Source organism: Mustela nigripes, unplaced genomic scaffold (genome assembly GCF_022355385.1).
Source record: "Mustela nigripes isolate SB6536 unplaced genomic scaffold, MUSNIG.SB6536 HiC_scaffold_76, whole genome shotgun sequence".
NCBI lineage: Eukaryota > Metazoa > Chordata > Mammalia > Carnivora > Mustelidae > Mustela > Mustela nigripes.
In genome coordinates, this window is record NW_026739491.1 from 2,034,556 (window position 1) to 2,053,302 (window position 18,747).

The 18,747-nt window shown below is 61.7% G+C and overlaps 3 protein-coding genes across 8 annotated transcripts; 1 reads left to right on the plus strand and 2 right to left on the minus strand.

The window, feature by feature from the left end:
* Positions 1–82: 82 nt before the first annotated feature.
* Positions 83–842, minus strand: LOC132008251 (protein Frey). Its single transcript, XM_059386772.1, has 3 exons — positions 668–842; positions 397–470; positions 83–204 (listed from the first exon to the last, which is right to left on the minus strand). The coding sequence occupies exons 1-3, from the start codon at positions 769–771 to the stop codon at positions 83–85; spliced, it is 300 nt and encodes a 99-aa protein (XP_059242755.1). The 5' UTR covers positions 772–842.
* A 2,764-nt stretch (positions 843–3,606) lies between these two features.
* Positions 3,607–10,443, minus strand: LOC132008195 (peroxisomal membrane protein PEX16). The gene is made up of 11 exons (XM_059386610.1): positions 9,388–10,443; positions 9,150–9,185; positions 8,276–8,352; positions 7,837–7,970; positions 7,600–7,700; positions 6,780–6,860; positions 6,538–6,693; positions 6,359–6,431; positions 6,107–6,226; positions 4,370–4,434; positions 3,607–3,760 (listed from the first exon to the last, which is right to left on the minus strand). Exons 1-11 carry the CDS (start codon positions 9,497–9,499, stop codon positions 3,702–3,704), a joined length of 1,014 nt encoding a protein of 337 aa, XP_059242593.1. The 5' UTR covers positions 9,500–10,443; the 3' UTR covers positions 3,607–3,701.
* Positions 10,444–12,595: 2,152 nt separating this feature from the next.
* On the plus strand, positions 12,596–18,665 carry LOC132008246 (xylosyl- and glucuronyltransferase LARGE2). 6 transcript variants are annotated; one of them, XM_059386754.1, is made up of 15 exons: positions 12,598–13,536; positions 13,631–13,789; positions 13,868–13,977; positions 14,292–14,374; positions 14,625–14,718; positions 15,015–15,186; positions 15,315–15,419; positions 15,876–15,988; positions 16,074–16,199; positions 16,277–16,432; positions 16,563–16,723; positions 17,093–17,371; positions 17,695–17,844; positions 17,928–18,123; positions 18,365–18,665. In XM_059386754.1, exons 2-15 carry the CDS (start codon positions 13,693–13,695, stop codon positions 18,572–18,574), a joined length of 2,052 nt encoding a protein of 683 aa, XP_059242737.1. In that variant the 5' UTR covers positions 12,598–13,536; positions 13,631–13,692; the 3' UTR covers positions 18,575–18,665. The 6 variants fall into 6 exon arrangements, with proteins under 6 accessions (XP_059242734.1, XP_059242735.1, XP_059242737.1 ...); XM_059386753.1 differs by having other exon boundaries at positions 12,600–13,536; positions 14,625–14,748; XM_059386755.1 differs by having other exon boundaries at positions 12,601–13,536; positions 14,625–14,748; positions 17,327–17,371.
* Positions 18,666–18,747: the final 82 nt, after the last annotated feature.

The window sequence follows — 18,747 nt, forward strand, 5'->3', positions numbered from 1 at the left end:
CATTCCCCCCGGCCCCAGCTGGCGTCCGTGTCAGGAAAGCCCAAGCCTTGGCTGCACAGAACAGCTTTATAATGGGCGCCGGTCACAGGTGTGCGTCGTAGTAATACTCGGCCATGTCTGGCCCATCACGCTTGCGCTGCTGGGCTCGGGAGAGGAGGGGTCGAGGCCCTCGTGGCCAGGGGTGCTTGGGTCGAACCCCATAGTCTGAGAAGAGAAGAGGGTGTGGGTGGCAGGGGTAAATCCACCAAGATCACCCCAGAATGGTGCCATTTGGGATGAAAAGCCCCGGAGGCTGGGTGTGGGTGCCCTCCCCTAGGGCATGTGTCCCCGGGGGTGGGGGGCACACGGGGCAAGGGCAGGGGAGGGCAGCCGGGCAGGGCAGGGCTGAGATATTACCATCCACTAGGCCAGAAAGTGGCTGTGAGAGTTGCAGAGGGGCTGAAAATTCTTCAGGAACAGATCGCTGAGGCCTGCGGGAGGTGTTGGGGTGCTCAGCCTGGGCCCTTTTAGGCCACTAACCACCTCCCTGTGAGGGCTCAGGGTGGGGGACTGCGTGAGCTGCGACACCCAGGACTATGGCACCAGCCAGTCCTCTGGGAAGCGGAGTGGGAGGCAGCACGACAGAGCCTCACCTGTGGGCCCCTGAGCCTGTGCCCCCTGGTGTTACCTCAGTGGCTGGGGGCGGAGGAGTGCAGCTGCCAGGACGAGGTAGAGGAGGAAGAGGCTCAGCCCAGCCCTGGGATGCAGAGCCCCCAGCATGGCGAGAACCATCTCCTATTCAGGTCCCTGTCCCCTGGCTTCTGCCTGCCCCTCCCCCGGCAGAAGGACGGAACTGCTGCCCACTCCCGGGCCGCCTCACAAAGGGCAGGGTTCCAGGGCTCGGCCAGGCCAGAAACGTCCAGCAGAGCTTTGGTCTTCATTTCATGTTGTCGATGCTGTCGGCCAACAGGTGCCAAACAGTTTCTTGCTCTAGTGTCACTGCCCGAGGGTTAAGGGCATAGATTTTTGGCATCTGATCTCCATTCTTAGCCCCACCTTGTCTCCTGCAAGGCGGCCATGTCAGTTGCGGACCGCCTTCTCGTCTCTGAAGGTGCATACCTAGGTGCATACCTAGGTGCCCAAGAAGTGGCACGCAGGAGAGGTACGTGGAGCCCCAGCCGTTCCCACTCCGCGGCCTCCGGCCTCCTGCTGCCACCGCCCTGTTTCCCCCCACCCCCCCAGTGACGCCGGAACCGTCCTCCAGCCAGAGAGCATCAAGCAGGCCATTCAGCCCTGGCCCGGGGGTCGGGCTGCTCTAAGAGACACCCCCCCACCCAGTTCTGCGAAGCTTCCAACAGCCCAGCGCCGGGGCTCCCCAGGCCCTGCCACCACCCCTGAGGTTGGACAGAGGGCTTTTGAGTCGGTAGCAAAGCCTGCTCCCTAGAGTGGAAGCTTCCCGAGGGTAGAGACTGGTTTTGTTCGAGGCAGGATCCCCAGTCACAGCCGGTAGATGCTCAGTCAAGATTTGTTGAATAAATGCAACGTGCTAGCATGGAGCCAGGCTCCTCCCGGCCCGTCGGAGCGCGCAGCCCAAGCTCACCTCCAAAACCCCAGCCCGCTCCAGACCTGTGCACTCAGAACCCGAGGGCTGAACAGGGCTCTGCACTCTGGGAACCTCATGGCTTCTTAGCAGACAATCCAGGGGCCCAGCTCCTCACCCGTAACTGCCCACGTGCCCAAGGCCGGGAGAGGGACATCCCTGGCTCCTGTTCTTCAGCAACCCCCAGGGTGACAAGTGCTGGCATCTCCTTCAGACTGTCCCTGTGTGCTCTGAGCCCACACGCTAACTGCTCAGTGGTCATCTCCCTTTCTGTGTCCTAGACACAGCTATCCCTCAACAAGCCCGGGTCCCCATCCTCTATGGGCCGGGAACCCACAGTTCTGGACACTCTGCCCAACTCAGTCCCTCGTCCCTCACCCTCCTTGCCTCTAAGATGCCACCATCTTCCTCTAGCCACACCCACTCCCGAGCCTACCTGAATCCAGGCCCATCCACTGCTGGAGGATTCTGCCACTGTGTCCCTGTGCTCAGCCTCCAGCACCGCCCGATGGGAGCCCCTGCACCAGACCGCTGGGGTGAGGTGTATTTTTTTTAGCAAGTTTTTATTTGAGAGCACGAGCACGGTGAGGGGCAGAGGGAGAGGCAGATCCCTGCTGAAGGACTCCGATTTGATCCCAATGGGGGATTTGATTCCGGAACTCTGGGATCAGGACCTGAGCCGAAGGCAGCAGATGCTTTACCGACTGAGCCACCCAGGCGTCCCAGGGATGAGGTTTAAAATGCTCCCCTCCCCGCTGCCTTCCGGAGGCAGGTCTGAGTTTCTTGCGACTTGCTGTGCACAATGTCGTCTCCCAGCTGAAGCCTGCAGGGCACTGATGCAGGGTCACCCCCACTAGAAGAGAGGCCTCCCTGACAGGTGTGCCCTCCACAGGCATCTGTCCTCTGCTCTCCCATCTTGGACCCGGCCTTCCTCAGGGACTCGCTCCTACCTGTTCTCACGCCCCGCATGCCTCATTTCCATGTCTCCGCTGGTGGGTGAGTGCCCGGCGGGGAGGCCTGCTCTCCTCCCACTGCACGGACAGCCCCGGGCCAGACACCACTTATAGGGTACATGCCCGGCAACAGTCAGGGCTCCAAGCTGTGACCTCCCTGAAGAGCTTGTCCTTTTCACCCTCCAGTCCTGGACCTGGATGTGCCTTCGGGGTAGGGGGGTGGCAGGGAAAGGCTGCCCCCCGCCACAGCTCCCCCCAAAGTGACAGAGGAAATGAGGCAGGGTAGAGGCTGGTGCAGATGGAGCCCTTGGAACTCAGAGGGCGGCTCATTGGGCTAGACACTGCAGCAGGAGAGGACAGTCTGTTCACAGGGGACAGGGGTGGCGGCTGAGAAGGGGACAGGCCAGGCAGATCAGCCATCTGGTCGCTCGGTCTGGGCACTTGCACCTTCCCCAGCTGCGTGCGTGTGCGCGTTTGCATGGTCTCCAGGGAGCTGGCAGGGAGTGTGCATGGAGACCCCAGTTCACACTCCCGAACCTGCACCCGCTCAGGCTCTGAGTCCCTCTGACACCTGTCCCCAGCATTGGCCCCATGGCTGGCTGGTGCCTATGGGAGAAAACCTCCTGCCATCAAATGGGGGCTGGGGGCTCCAGCAGTCCCCAAACCAAGCTGGGCCCACCATTCACCAGGCTCTGGCACAGAGAGGCTGGCAGGCTGGAGCGACAGGGCCCTGCAGGGAGGGGGCAGACAGAGGCTCTGGCCAGAGGCCACACAGGCACTGTGTGCCCAGCTGGGCCTTGTCTGTTGTCACCAGGATCGGGGACAGAGGTGTGGGATTAACCTCTGCAGCTGCCATGGCCAGCGGCTTCCCATGCTTGCAGAGACCAGATCCCAGCTCTCTGTGGCCGGAGAAGCCCAGGCCCCCGTCCCAACCGAGGGTTCTCAGCCCAGGGATGAGGGGCAGGAGGCAGTGGCTCCACGGCCAGAGATGTTCGGGAGGTGCGTGGGTGGCCTGGCTGCTGGGTGGGGGTGCCAGGAGCGCCGGGCAGTGGGATGGAGACGCCACAGGCGGGCTCGCTGCCAGAGTCGGTTTATTAGGGTGAAGGGGCCCTGGGGGACCCAGCGGCTGGGGCACCCCTGCCCCTCCCTGCACCCACTCCTGGGATAGGTCAGCCCCAACTGTAGAAATAAATTTTCTGCCAGGCAGGCAGGTAATCCATGAGCGGCCCTGGAACGAGAGGGAGTTCGGGGCTGAGGGCCAGACTCCAACCTGGCCCCAACCTGACTCTGCTCTACCTGAGGCCGTTCTCAGGAGCCTCAGCAGCCCCAGCCCAGCTGCTCACATCTACTGGGCCACCAGCCCCACAGACTCTCCCACCTGTCCGCCCCTAGGAAAGCAGCAGCAGCAGCAGCGACCTTTGTCCCCTTTGCAAGAAGACCCTCAGGCTTCAAGAAGCCACTGGGCTGGTCCCACTGTGGACACTGATGGCCTCTCTGCTGAGGGAAGAGCTCCAAACAGCCTGGTGGGCACCAGAAAGCCCCAGAGAAGCCAGGGGTATACGGCTCCGGGGTCCCGGGGCAGCTAAGGCTGACAGCCCAGGGTGGCCCTACACTTCTCCCAGGACAGGACACCCCCTTCCAGCCACCCCTGAGGCTCTATGTGCCTGCCTGGCCCTGCCCAGGAGCTGTCACCCGCCCAACCTGACTCTCTGGGCTCCCTCTCCTGACTCTGTCAAGAATCAAATGACAAGGAGATAAAGAGACAATAGTCAAGGACACGGGCCACTGGACAGACCCGTGACACTCTGTAATCATCACATCCCTATCCTGCACTTACTTGCCACCAGGCCAACGCCCGGAACGTGGTCTGCCAGCAGCTGGAGCAGGAAGAGGATCCTCGCCCTGCAGAGACATGAGCAGGAAGCAGGCTGAGTGGGGGGGTCTCGGTGCCTACAACCCCGGCCATAGGCCTGGACCGCCCACAGCTCAGCTCCGGACTTGGCCTTACTCGCGGCACCACACACAGTCCTCCCTCGTCCTGCCCTTCCTTCTCCTGAGCCAACGCATTCCTGGGGCACCGCACATGGGCCAGTCCCAGCACAAGGATGGTGAGGGCCCAGAAGGACAGCCCCACCTTCGAGAAGCCCCGTGAACCAGAAGAGCTGAGCCACGCTGAAACCTTATGAGCCAATGTTGAGTGACCAGGCCCCCTGAGGGAGGCACACTCAGAGGAAGGGGCCAGGGCCAAAGCCTTATTTTTTGTTTTTTTTTAAGAGATGGTACTTTCCCATGGGAGGACCTGGGGTGACACGACAGTGCTGGGGATGGTAACAAGAGAAATGATGACAAGACTCGGCATCTGTTGAGTGATTCTGTACCAAGCACTCCCGTATGTCTGAGGTCACAGAAGGCCTCCCACAACCCTTTGAGGCGGGCACAATCATGTCCCCGTCATTCAGATGAGGCACAGAGAGGTTCAGTAACTTGCCCAAGGTCACACAACTGGAAGGCAGCCCGGCCCCAGAGATGACACTCGGTCTCTGACAGGAAGGACAGGGGGCTCCCCACACAGCCTGTGCCCCAGAGCCGCTCAGCAGCCCACTCCCTGTCCTCTGGGGAAACAGGAATTTCTCTGGCAGGTTTCTACACCTTTCTCAGTCTGAGCCACTGCTGTAAGGGTACTAGGCTGGTCTGCTTGGCAGGAGCCAAACTAGAGGCTCGCCGCCTATGGGGCCACCTCTGCTGGTATGGTCACCTCAAAATGCCTCAGTTCCAAGATCCTGGGGCTATGCTTCCTCTGCAAAGGGCAGACCGTTTGTGGGGGGAGCTCATATGGTCCACGTAAGTCTCTGGAATATTCCTTCAGAGCAGGGAATAGGATTTGGCTTTAGTAGCTTGTGAGCTTGCAAACTTAGCTGGAAACAGGGCCAGCCAGGCCCGGCTGTTCTCACTGAGGTGGCATTAATTGCAGCCCAAACTCACTTCCTATTGCCTCAGAAACAAAGCAAACCAAACCCAAACAGAGGCTGTGCAGTCCTAGCAGGAAATGTGATTCCGGGTATGACTGCAGTCTTCCAGCAGAGGACTTATTAAGACAGGAGCCTCTCGTCTGTCTCCTGGCCCCCGTCGCTGTACAGGGACCACCCCCGCCCCTCCAGATCACAGTCACACCTCAGGCAGTCACCCGGCAGACCTTGCGGCACTTGGTCCCAAGCCACCCCCCAACTTGCCGCCAGTGGGCCCTCTGAGCCTGGCTAAGGCCGGAAGCTCTGGGCCCTCAAAGGAGACAACGGGGGCTGGGCAAGGTAGGGAGAGGCTAAGAGAGATCATGGAGGTGGCCCCTGGCTCTGCCACAGGCCAGCTGGGCGGCTCGGTTTAAGGTGCCCAGTTTCTGTGAACCTCAAGGGCCTCTCTGCAATGTGGGGCTCCAAACCACTCAGCAGGAAGAAAGCCCCCCCTCCATCCCCACGGCCCCATCCTCAGCACGCCCAGGGCTAGGCCAGGGGCCTGAACACCCCAAGGCAGTGGGTGCAGGCCGAGGGTGGGCCTCGCCCCTCCTGGGGCCCGTCCTCACTCGGAGAAGCGGTCATAGAACGGGGAGCGTAGCAGGTAGTAGAGCAGCAAGATGGTCCGTCGCCGCAGCTCCAGCCGCTCCCTCCGGCTCAGGCCCTTCCTGTCACTCAGGAGGCTCAGGCTGGGGGCAGGAGGGAACACAGTCAGGACCAGCAACGGGGGAGGGGGGCCCCCCCATCTGCTCCAGTGGAGACAGGTCTGCAGCACAAAACCCAGCAGAGGGAGTGGTCTCTCCAGCCAGGCCCAGGCTTACCTGGTCACATCCACGACCCCAGAGAGGAGCCAGGGTGTCCACGACCGCTGACCCCACAGGCCCAGGCTGAGCACTGATGGCCATGGTGTCAAGGAGGTCTCCAGCACATGGCCCACCCCGCCCCCCGCTCCCCATCGGCCCGTCCTGCAGGGCTGGCCAGCCGTGTGGGCTGAGGATACAGTGCAGCAGCGGCCGGGCGATATACAAGGACTCTGCGATGGTCTCCTGCAGGCCCAGAGGGGTGGGGGTGACACTCAGCTCCTCGCGCTGCTGCTGTTGCTGCCGCCCCTCCCGCTGCTGGGGGGCTCCCCAGTGCCTCGAGTGCAGGGATGGGGCTAGAGAAACAAGGGCCACGGCTAAGCAGTCAGGCCCAGGCTGACCTCAGCCCTGAGGCGCCCGGGCCACAACATCCTACACTTACTGTTCTGGAGGGTTCGTACCACTCGGTTTGACCGTTTCCCCACGTACGACTGCTCCTGGCTGTCAGTGCTCTGGTCACCATCTAGCAGGGACAGACAGAAGGCCATGCTGTCAGAGGGCCACGTTTCCAGCAGAGCCTGTGGAGAACATGCGTGCCGTGAACGCTCCTGGGGCGCTGAGGGGAGAACAGGTGAGCGTGGACAAGCCTGGACCAAGGCAGCGGCTGAGGCAGGACGCAGTCGCCAGCGATGTGGGGTCAGCACCATCCCCGGCCTGGGGAAAGTGCAGCATCACCGGTGGCAGGGGAGCCAGCCAAGAAGCCAGACCTCCCTGGGGACTGGAGGGAGGGAGGGAAAGAGGGAGAGCCCAGGCCTTCTCAGGCCTTTGCATTCAATATGATCAGGAGGAGAAGCAAAGAATGGTCCCCATCGAGGGCCAGAAGCATCAGGCCAACCGGTAAGGAGTACGAAGCCCCGAAAGGACAGATCTGCCAGGTACCCAGCCTCACACAACTGTGGCACTTGAGATCCAGAACAAGGCCCATGGTTGGCAGGACCTCTGTCTCCACCTCATGCTGTCCCTCGTTCCTGCCACCCACAAAAAAGAAGACAATGGTGCCGGGAGTCCTGAGTTCAAGTTCTGATTATGCCTCTACCCTCATCCTTTTTTCCCTCTGTACAATACAGGGGAATGAGAGCAAACTGAACTGCTGGGGATAGATGTGCTCCCTGAACAGACAACACGCCACTCCCGCCGGCCCGCTCGAAACCCACGAATTAGTTCCATGTGCCAGGTCACTCCAGAGAGTGGCAACAGCTTACCAGGGGGCCGTGCCTGGGTCTCCCTGTCCAGCGGAACAATGGGGGGTGAGGTCTGGAGGCCAGCCTTGAACCAGATCAGCAGGAACATCCGCAGGACAGCCCTGGGTTGGGAGTATGACACGGCTGCGGGGGCGATGGCTAGCCAGCAGGGGGTCAGGGGTGCTCTGATGAACCCCATCCGAACTGCTGGCCAGAGTCACCTCCACCCAGGACCTGCCCTCCTCAGTCCCGACGTACTTGGCCAGCTGGATGAGGGCGATGACAAGCCAACGGCCCACTTCACCCCACACCTTGGCGGCCCCCATCTCCATGAACACTTCCACGCACTCCAGCACGCTCAGCCATGTCAGCAGCTTCTGCTGGGACAGCGACTGCAAGGACCCCAGGCCAAGAGGTCAGGGCTGGGGGGACCAGTCCCAGGCCATCCCCCTAGGGGAGGTGGATTTTCCCCTAAAACTACCCGTGTAGGCCTGAGTTCTCCAGGGGGCAGAGGCTACCCTATGCCTCTGAAACTCAGTCTCTTCATCTGAGACAGGGGCACTAACAACTCGACCCTTCCCCTGATGAGACGGCCTGAACCTCAGCAGACGTGGGCATGTCTCACACTGAGATGGTAACACAGGCTACACACGCAGTCCCAAAGCTTCCCGCCCTCAGCTCCAGCCAGAATTCTCACCACAGGCAACTTTTTCTGGAGCGCTCTCCGCAGGATCCCATCATTAAGCAGCACGAGCAGGTTAGAGGCAGAGTACACTGAGAGGGAGAGTTGTGGCCTTCAGGGGCTGCTCCTGCAGCCTCGCCACCCTCCCCTTCTCCCCAGAGCTGCAGGGATCACCTGTTACCTGCTCTACTCCTCCTGCCCCAGACTGTGTGGAAACCAACCCGCCTCCTCACCCACTTCCTCAGAGCTCCCCGCTCCCGGGTAAGATCTCGTGTGGGTGGCTGGAACATGAAGGGATGGTTTGATCTCTGTGACAAAGCAGTGACTGCCCTGCCCCAGAGCCCTGGTTGGCCGGCTGCCCAGAACCGCCCCTCGCTCTCACAGCCATGGATGGGTGGTCTTGCCTCCTGGCCTCCTCTCTCTGCAGCCTGCCCGCCCCCAACCCCGCCCAGAGGCAGCTCCAGTTCCACCTCCCATGCTCCCTGGGCAAACATGACTGAGGCAGTTACAGTCTGAGGCTCCTCGAATGTGAGAAATCTGGGCTTGAATCCTGCCTCTCGGATCATCAGTAGTTGTCCCGTAACCTCACTGAGCTGCCCCTTTAACTGGACACTGAGGACAGTTACACTACCCACCTCCTATAACTCCAGGGAAGATTAACTGGGCAAAGGCAGGCAAGGTACTTGGGTCAGTGGCCAGACCAGTCAAGGTCCCCAGATTTGTCTCTGGTCTATTTGGGGGGCGGGGGGAAGACGTCAAGACCGTGGACTCTGGAACTGTGTCCGATTCCGTGCAGGACCATGTAACGGAAAGCCTAGGACTGCGGACCGGGGTGGTCCCCGCTCTGGGAAGCCTCGCCGCCCCCCACCCACCCCAGAGCCCCACTCACCCAGCTCTGACAGCTCGTGCGAATCGGAGAAGCGACCTGGGGAGAAGGCACAGGAGGCGACGGTGAGCATTCGCCTCAGCCTGCGGCTTCGGGCGCAGACGTCCCCTCCCTATGCCCGATGGGAACCTGGACGGAACTCCTCAAGCACAGCGATCACTATTCTGATTCCGAAGGGAAGGGGCCAGTGGGGGTCAGGGGTCAGAGCCCCTAAGGGCTGGGGCAAAGGTCAGGGTAGCACCTGCCAGCAGGTAACTGAGGCCCCGCACTGCAGTCTCCAGCTGGGCCGTGGCGGCCGGGTGACGAGTCACGTACTCCTGGTAGCGGAGGCTCAGAAGCCGCAGTTTCTCCATCCTGCCCTCGGGACGGATAGACTCACGGACCGACTGCACGACCAGCTGCAACACCCTTCTTCCTGCGCCCTCCTTCCTGCTTCCGGTCCTAGGCCCGCCTCTTCGTTGCTTAACTTCCGAGGGCCAGAAGGATAATGACGTGAAGGGCCATTGAACCACCCTTCACCTCATTGCCTAAATCACCTCCCTCCAGGGTAGCGCTTAGCAACTGCGAGCCTGATCCCGCCCTCCCTGCTGCTTCAGGTCATTGGTTAATACACACTCCGCCCCCGACCCTCCCCGCGGCGTCGGGACCCGGTTCTTCCGCCTTCCGGGTAGGCGGCCCTTGCGCCTGCGCAGTTAGCAGTTCCAGGGAAGCTCCCGCGGTAGTCTGAGCAGTTCATTCTAGAGAATGGACTAGGACCCTAGAGTCTTTCCAATAGAACACCGAGAGGCTCGAACGGGAGGACCGTATTTTAAGGGGGCGGGGAGGTGGTCGGCTAAAGGAATTACGATCAGACTTGAGGAGGCGCGGAGACAGTCCTGGCAGGCGTCTTTTTGGCCACTTGCCTCGTCTCCCGACCCCTACCAGAGGTAGTGCTGGGGAAACCGAGGCAAGGAAGAATCCAGCCCTCCACGCAGTCTCGATCCCTGGTCAGCCACTGTTAGTGCTGGGCTTCGGCCACAGCTCCCGCATGCACTCTGCGGGTGTGCAGTCCCATCCTCGCGGAGAAAACTCTGTTTCCGCCTTCGGTTCTTGGCTTGGGGTGACTTGGTCGAGCGCTTCCCTTCTCTGGGTCTCGAGTTTTCCTATCTGTAAAATGGTTTGAGGGGAGCCTTGCTCCTTGAACTCCGGCTCAATCTCAGAGCGCTTTTCGGCCCTCGGATGCACCTTCCGGTCCTCAGCGGCTCCCCAACGGACGGGCGAGAATACCGGGAATCTTCCCATACCGGGCGGCCTCCCTGAAAGAGGCTGTGGCGGGACAGGAGCCGCCAGAGGCGGGGCATCTGACGCTCTGGGGAAGCCGCCACTGATTGGCTGTGGGGAAAGGGGCGGGGCCTGGGTGGGGTCAAGGGTCTGAGCCTTTGGGGACCTGACTCGCTGGTTCAGGGAACTCTGAAAGTAGTAACACGTTGTTTTACCTGATTCCCTCTACGGAATATTATCAGCAGGTGTGGAAAGGATCTGCTTAAGAACGCCCAGCCACATTCGAATCTTGCTGTAGTCTGACCACAGAGCCTAGGCGGCTTCAACAACACGACTCACTAGGAAGCCACAGCCCCTCCTAGACCTCCCCACTCCTTCTCCCTCCTCTCCAGCTTAGTTTTCTTCTATATCAGGTGGGGAAACACAGCTACCCTCCCTACTCATGCTAAGCAATGATGACCCAGGGAGATGTGTCCAGGGGCCTCGGGAGAGGCTAAAGTTCTTGGAGAACAGAGGGGGCAGTCGTGGGCATCATCAACACGGTTTCTCACCACCTCCTGGATGCCAGGCTTACTCCTAGACGACTCTTTCTGGCAACCTTGCCAGCTAGGTGTGAACTCTTTTTCACAGATGGGGAATAAGAGGCCCCAGTAGGCGAAAGGACTTGTTCCAGGTCATGTGACATGGCATTGGCCAAATGGACCACAATGTGCGTCTCCCACAGCAGTGCCCTCTCTCCCACTGCCCACAGCCTAGCAAGGGCAGTGACACAGTGAGGCCACGTGGTCGGGAGTCTAGCCAGTAGATGGGGTTAAGACCAGGGCTCAGGGCATTCAGTGTGGGGCTCTTTCTCCTTTCCTCCCTGTACCCCACCATCTTAATGAACCTGTTCCCGAACCTCACCAGTGGGCACTCCTCCAGTCTCTCCCTCTGCAGCCGTGGAGAAAGTGAGGACAGGACGGGGAGTGTGAAGTTTCTGTGATACTCGCAGGGCTGACGGGCCTGTGGTTCTGGGGAGAAAAGGTGTGGAGGACAGAGCAGCAGCATCCCCCAGACAGAGTGAGGGGCACTGGCCTCTGTTTCTCCACCTTCCCTGCAGGACTGGGAGAGGAGAGCCGGCCCAGCCACTTTGGAAGCAGCAAGGTTGCCTGAATGTCCTCTCCAGATCTCAGGCCTGATTAGGTCCCAGAAACAAAGAGTGGCCATGTGTGGAGGAGGTACTTGGCAAAGCCCCTCCCTGCTGGGTCCCTCTACCTGGCATTGGTCACCTGGCTGGGATGGAAGGGCCTCTGGGCAAGTTGGGCCAGAACCTCCCATTGGTCGGGTCGGCCCTGAGCCACAGGAGAAGAGAGCTAGACCAGTCTAACCAGTATAGAGGAGGTCACTGAGGCCCAGAGAGGGGGCTTGACTAGGCTAAGGTCACACAGCAAAGTCCTGGGCAGAGCTGGGTCAAACGAGGTTTCAGGCCTAGAAGACTGCCCTTTCATATGGCCACACCTGTCTCCCACTCCAGGCTAGAGATGAGGGCCAGAGGGGCTAAAGGCTCAAAGTTCCAAGCGCCAGGATAGCCTCTGCACCCCCATCTCCTTTTAATTCCCAGATGTGCAGGGAGCCACCATCAGTCTCCATGGCAACCGTGACCCCGGCCTCCCAAACTGGACCTTCCTGGAAAAACCCCATCTCCCAGAGAAAGGTCTCCTGGCGTCTTGAAGGTAGAGACTTGAGAGGGTCTCATGCTGGACTGCTTTCCACAGCTGCTTTTGGGTTAGGATCTCCCAGGCCCTCATTTTAATAGGTGAAGTTGCGCTAACCGGTCTGGCAGAGAGGCCTGGGGCATTTCGTCCACTTTCAGCACCGACTTAGTGCTCCGTGGGTGCTGGACCCTGGCTGGGCTCCCGGGCCCAGTACAGGACAGGATAGACAAGGCTCCAGGCCCAGGATTAGCCTTCTTCTAGGCGGGGAGACCTGCTATAAACAGGTCCACGAGGTCAACTTCCAGGAGGGCTAGGAATAAAATAAACCAAGGGAGGTGGAAGGAGGAGCCCGCCCTCGGGGGGTGGGAGTAGGCAACCTGGTGGAATCCAGGCAGAAGGAATATCAGGGGCAAGTCCCCGGGCAGGAAGCCTTCGAGTAGAGCAGCAGGACACTTTGCCTTCAGGGAAGAGCCTAGGAAGGGGTCTCAGTGTTGGAACAGGTCACTTCCCTCCTCGGGAGAATAACGCCTGCGTCACAGGACCAAAGGGAGGGTTAACCGAGACGAGGGGAGGGTTAAACGAGACGAGGCTCAGCAAACCTCAGCACCGGGCCTGGCACGAATGTGCGCTCAGCCAGACGTGACTGTTCTCCTTCACGGGCCAGAGCGCCCACCGCTCCTTCCAGGGCCGAGGCCGGGCTGCGGTGGGCTGCGGGGTGCGAGGTGGGGCCGAGTCAGAGATCCAGTCCCAGCCCCAGTCACAAGGCGCAAGTCTAGGCAAGGGTGGGGAATCCCTGTCCCCGCGTCAGGGAGGCCCCTCGCCAGCTCCCGAGCAGGAGTCGATCTTCGCAAGGCGGCTCTGTCCGTGTTGCCAGAAATGAATGGGGGTGGGGCGGCCCGGGAGCTCCAGGTGCTCCGAGCGCTTGGGCAGGACTCGGCCAGCCCCGCCTCCAGTGCCCGGAGCAGGTGTCTCGGACCCTCGAGGCCCCGCATTCCACTCCTTCCGCCTTAACCCGGCCGTCCCTTTGATCCCGGGCCCGGGGTCACGGGCCCCTCCCCCGTTGGGAGGTTAAGGGAAGGAGATGGGGCCTCAGAGCTGGAAGAGGGGGATGGGCTCAGGGCAGGTGGCGGGGACCGTGGCTTCCTGGGTGGCTGCCCCTGCTCCCTCCTGCCATCCTGGGGGTTCCCCGGGTTCCTCCCGGGCTTTGGGGGGGGAGCGTCGGATGCCGGGGCGGAGGGCGGGGCCAGCCACCCCACAACCCCCGGGGTCTCCCCGCCCCTTTGGGCTCAGCCGAGCGGAGGTGAAACCTGAACCCAGGTTGGGGGCGGGGCTGGCTCCTGCTCTGGACGGGCCTGGCCTGCGCCTCCACCCCCTTCTCCTGCACCCCGGCCGCCTTCTGGAAGAGGAAGGTCGGGGTTCCCGAGCCGCTGGAGCAGGTGAGGTGGCGACTGAGAGCGAGACGGAAGACCAGGCGGCCGTCGGGCCTCGTCGCCCAAGGCTGATCCTCCTGCCTCCCTCCCCGATCCTCAGGGACCGCGATGGAGCCCACAGCCCGGGGTCGCGCTCCGCCCTGAGCGCCCCTGCCGGCAGCTATGCTGCCCCGAGGGCGCCCCCGGGCACTGGGGGCCGCGGCGCTGCTGCTCCTGCTGCTTCTGATCGGATTCCTCCTGTTCGGCGGGGACTTGGAGTGTGAGCGCGGCGAGAGCGGAGGCGAGCGGAGGGGCCCGGGATCCTTCCCCTGCCCGCTGACGCCACGTGTCTCTGCAGACTGGCGGCCGCCGGGCGCTGGTGCCCTAGACGGAGACCCGTCTGCGGACCGCGGGGGCCACAACCACTCGGACTGCGTCCCGCCGCCGCCGCCGCTGCGGAGGTGCGAGGTAGGTGAGCGCGGCCCCTGGCGGCGGAAATCTCAGGGGCGCCGCGCCCCCAGCCGGACCTCCCGGACACCTGTGGGAATGGCGACACCTGGCGAGACTCCGCCAGGTGGCTCTGACATTGGGGACGCCTTCCCTGCTCCCGGCCTTAATTTCCCCTTTTGTGAAATAGGGGTGGACTCCTGCTCCGAGTGCCCCCACCACAGTCTTCCTTAGCTCTGTTGCCGGGTGGGGCTGCGCTGCCCTCCGCCTGGCCAGCCCCGTCGTGGGCTCTGGTGGGGGAGGGGCAGCTGCTCACCTTGTCATCCCCTCCCCAGCTATTGCACGTGGCCATCGTGTGTGCGGGACACAACTCCAGCCGAGACCTCGTCACCCTGGTGAAGTCTGTGCTCTTCTACAGGTATAACAGGTCGGGGGTGGGGAGTCAGCCAGTAGGGAAGGGAACACAGGCTTGGGCGGGATCTGGGAGCTCCAGTGGCCCCATCTGCACCACAGGGACAGTGGTTGAAGATGGTTCTAACAGCATCCGAAGCTGGGGACGGAAAAGCTCTGCAGAAGCTGTGCTTCCACTTCTGAGCCCCTCCGGTGGGTCTTGTCCTGAGTTCTTCTTTCTTGGGCCTATCAGCTTTCCTCACCTGTCCTTCCCAAAGGAAAAATCCGCTGCACTTCCATCTGGTGACTGATGCCGTGGCCAGGAACATTCTGGAGATGCTCTTCTACACGTGGATGGTGCCCGCTGTCGGGGTCAGCTTCTATGACGCAGAGGAGCTCAAGGCAGGGGCCCTGGCCCTTCTGGACTTCTTTCTGGCAGTGCCCAGTCCTTTCCTTCCTCCCAGGGCATCGGGGGTGGGGCGTGGGGGAGAGGTTAGAGCTGCCTTGGAACCCCCGATCCCATCACACCCACTGAAGCTCAAATCCCTCATCCTCCCTGGGGCCATGCCTTCTTCCTCTTGTGTCACCCCTGGCGTATGTTCTGGCCCTCATAGGCCCTTCTCTGCCAGGTTCAAGCCCTGTCCTTCCCATCCCCTCCCCCCACACAGCCCCAGGTCTCCTGGATCCCCAACAAGCACTACTCTGGCCTGTACGGCCTCATGAAGCTAGTGCTGCCTGCTGCCCTGCCCCCTGACCTGGCCCGTGTCATTGTCCTGGACACAGATGTCACCTTCGCCTCTGATATCGCAGAGCTCTGGGCACTCTTTGCTCACTTTTCTGGTGAGAGGCCTGGGACCCAGCCCCAGCCAGTCCCCCCTCCCTGGCCTGTCCAGGCCCGGCTGTAGCCTAGTCCTGAGCTGAGGGCCAGTGACGGCCTCAGGCAGCTCCCTCATGCCCTCCCCTCCCAGATGAGCAGGTGATCGGTCTTGTGGAGAATCAGAGCGACTGGTACCTGGGCAACCTCTGGAGGAACCACAGGCCCTGGCCTGCCTTGGGCAGGGGATTTAACACAGGTGGGACAGTGGTCGGGGGAGGCAGGAGGGGTGACCACTGGTCAGGACACAGAATGCTAGGGACCGCTTCCCCCCCCCACCAAAGAATAGTGTTATGGACACCAGGAGAAGAGCTGGAAAACAGTTCCAACCTTGGCTGTGCTGGATGACTTTGGCCAAGCCACCTGGTTCCCCTGGGCCTCTTGCTTTCTCATCCATGAAATGGGGATGATGTTGCCAGCTGTCGGGTCACTTGAGTGGGAGAAGATGGCTGTGGAGGTGCTCTGTAAGCTGGGCAGTGCCCCCCTTTCACCTCCAAAAGGAATGATGGTTGACTGAAGTGGTCCATGCTCCTGTCTGAACAGTCAGAAAATACCAATAAGTCAAAAAGTAGACATTCAAAAGACATCTTCATGAACCCTGACCCCAGGGGCAGGGTTAGCCCAGGTGGGCATGATGACCCCTTCCCCCGGGCAGGTGTGATCCTCCTGCGGCTGGACCGGCTCCGGCAGGCTGGCTGGGGGCAGATGTGGAAGCTGACGGCCACACGGGAGCTCCTCACCCTGCCGGCCACCTCACTGGCGGACCAGGTCTGGGGGGGACCTCTGACGGGAAGCAGTGGGAGGGTGAGGGGGGCAGGCTCTGGGCCACAACAAGATGGCTGTCTCTGCCCAGGACATCTTCAATGCCGTAATCAAGGAACACCCAGAGTTGGTGCAGACCTTGCCCTGCATCTGGAACGTTCAGCTGTCAGACCACACGCTGGCTGAGCGCTGCTACTCGGAGGCGTCTGATCTCAAGGTCAGTGGGGTTGGGGCCGAGCGGTGGGCTTCTGGTCTCTGCGCGCATTCCCTGAACATCTCCCTCCTGGGTCCCAGGTAATCCACTGGAACTCACCCAAGAAACTTCGCGTGAAGAATAAGCACGTGGGATACTTCCGCAACCTCCACCTGACCTTCCTGGGGTATGACGGCAACCTCTTGCGGAGAGAGCTCTTCGGCTGCCCCAGCCCACCCCCTTCCGGGGCCGAGCAGGTGAGAGGGAGCCGCCTTCCCTCACCTTAGGGAGGCTCTGCCCCCTCCCTGTTCTGATAGGACCTAGCCTTGTCTGGGGACTTGCCCTCCCGCCCCAGCCCTGGCGCCCGTCTCCCCGAAACCCCCTCAGGTGCAGAGGGCCCTGGCGCACCTGGACGAGGAAGATGCCTGCTTCGAGTTCCGGCAGCAGCAGCTCACTGTGCACCGCGTGCACCTGACCTTCCTGCCCCATGAGCCACCGTCCCCCCGGCCCCACGACGTCACGCTGGTGGCCCAGCTCTCTATGGACCGGTGAGAGTACCGGGGAGCAAGACGGGGGATTCCGAGAGGACGGTTTCAGTGGGTGGGAGGAAGAGCTCCTGCTCGCTGCCTGAGGCTTGAGGAGTTCCCGGATCCGGAGACATGGGCTGTGGTTAAGAGCTTGGGTGCCTGGGTACCGACGTCCGTAGCTGGGGGACCACGGGCAAGTCTTCCTATCTCCAGCCTTTGCTGTTCTTACCTGTTCCCTGGGAAGGGGTCCCCTTGTGGGGTCGTTGTGCAGGTCAGGTAAGACCAGCTTAGAAAGGCCCGGGAAGGTGCTCAGTCACCCATGGGAAGGGGTGTCTGCGGCAGCTGCCCCGGAGAGCTGCCCCAGCGGGCTGACCACCCCCCTCGCCCCAGGCTGCAGATGCTGGAAGCCCTGTGCAGGCACTGGCCGGGCCCCATGAGCCTGGCCTTATACCTCACAGACGCAGAGGCCCAGCAGTTCCTGCGTTTCGTTGAGGCCTCGGCAGTGCTCTCTGCCCGGCAGAACGTGGCCTACCACGTGGTATACCGCGAGGGTCCCCTCTACCCTGTCAACCAGCTGCGGAACGTGGCATTGGCCCAGTCCCTCACGCCTTACGTCTTTCTCAGCGACATTGACTTCCTGCCTGCCTATTCCCTCTACGACTACCTCAGGTGGGCCCGGGGACGGGGGAGTGGAGCGGCAGAGGGGTGTGTGTGTGGATTGGGACCCTAGGCAAGTGTGTGGTGGCTCCTTTGTGGACCTCCATGTCCCCTGTAAGATGGGGTTCGTAGCAGGGTGGCGGGGCCGCATCAGCTCTCCGGGCTGCCTTTGGAGAGGAGAGGAGGCTGGGACCGCTTCCTGCAGCAGCCCCCCACTTGTCTGTCTCCCGCGGGGCGGTTGAGCCAGCTAGCCTTGGGTCCTGCGGCAAAGGAAAGGGAATCGCTGGGCCCAGAGCCTTCCTCGCCTCCGGCACTCATGGGCGCTCCCCGATCAGGGCCTCCATCGAGCAGCTGAAGCTAGGCAGCGAGCGGAAAGCGGCCCTGGTGGTGCCAGCGTTCGAGACCCTGCACTACCGCTTCCGCTTCCCCAGTTCCAAGGCCGAGCTGCTGGCCTTGCTGGACTCCGGCTCTCTCTACACCTTCAGGTAGGGGAGGCCCCTGCTCGGCTCTGTTCCCCCACCCATACGGCTCCCCCCACCCTCTCACCGAGGCCCATCCTGTTCCACAGGTACCACGAGTGGCCCCGGGGTCACGCGCCCACAGACTATGCCCGCTGGCGGGAGGCTCAGACCCCATACCGCGTACAGTGGGCCGCTGACTACGAGCCCTATGTGGTGGTGCCTCGTGATTGTCCCCGCTATGACCCCCGATTCGTAGGCTTTGGCTGGAACAAGGTGGCCCACATCGTGGAGCTGGATGCACAGGTGAGGAGGATGTGCCTTACTGCCTCCAGTTTCAATTTGGATACCTCCAGGCCCAGGGAGCTCACTACACCTCGGCTCGGCACACGGAACCCTTAAGCAGTACTATTAGAAATTTCACTGGTGTAGAACTAAAATCTGCCCTTTGACCCTTACTTTGGCTATTAGAGGTGATCAGATAAGCCTGCTCCCCATCCCTCCCCCCAGCACAGGCAGTGGATGTCCATCTGCTTCTGTCCTATAGGAATACGAGCTCCTGGTGCTGCCCGAGGCCTTCACCATCCATCTGCCGCATGCCCCAAGCCTTGACATCTCTCGCTTCCGCTCCAGCCCCACCTATCGTGATTGCCTCCAGGTCCTCAAGGAGGAGTTCCACCAGGACTTGTCCCGTCACTACGGGGCTGCTGCCCTCAAATACCTCACCGCTCTGCAGCCACCCCAAGGCCCCGCCTGACCTCCCCGAGGCTGGCCCTCCATGGCTCACCCCTGCGCTTCCCCTTGGCTCTCAAGGGCTCCCTGTAGACACTGGAGCAACCCAGCCACCCTCCCTACCCCCCCGCTACTTAAATTATTGAAGGTCTCAGTGGAAAGGGCTTCCGTTGGAGCACCTGTGGGGTGGGTCCTGGG

Excerpts from the sequence above, each read along its gene's own strand:
- LOC132008246 (XM_059386752.1), top strand. The coding sequence starts at position 13,693 with ATGCTGCCCCGAGGGCGCCCCCGGGCACTGGGGGCCGCGGCGCTGCTG. Across the intron at positions 15,989-16,073 it reads CCACCTCACTGGCGGACCAG|GACATCTTCAATGCCGTAAT; the intron begins GTCTGGGGGGGA and ends GTCTCTGCCCAG. Across the intron at positions 16,200-16,276 it reads CGGAGGCGTCTGATCTCAAG|GTAATCCACTGGAACTCACC; the intron begins GTCAGTGGGGTT and ends CCTGGGTCCCAG.
- LOC132008195 (XM_059386610.1), bottom strand. The coding sequence starts at position 9,499 with ATGGAGAAACTGCGGCTTCTGAGCCTCCGCTACCAGGAGTACGTGACT. Across the intron at positions 7,971-8,275 it reads TCCAGAAAAAGTTGCCTGTG|TCGCTGTCCCAGCAGAAGCT; the intron begins GTGAGAATTCTG and ends GGGTCCTTGCAG. Across the intron at positions 6,227-6,358 it reads GGGGTCGTGGATGTGACCAG|CCTGAGCCTCCTGAGTGACA; the intron begins GTAAGCCTGGGC and ends TCCTGCCCCCAG.
- LOC132008251 (XM_059386772.1), bottom strand. The coding sequence starts at position 771 with ATGGTTCTCGCCATGCTGGGGGCTCTGCATCCCAGGGCTGGGCTGAGC. Across the intron at positions 471-667 it reads CTCCGCCCCCAGCCACTGAG|GCCTCAGCGATCTGTTCCTG; the intron begins GTAACACCAGGG and ends CACCTCCCGCAG. Across the intron at positions 205-396 it reads ACTTTCTGGCCTAGTGGATG|ACTATGGGGTTCGACCCAAG; the intron begins GTAATATCTCAG and ends TTCTCTTCTCAG.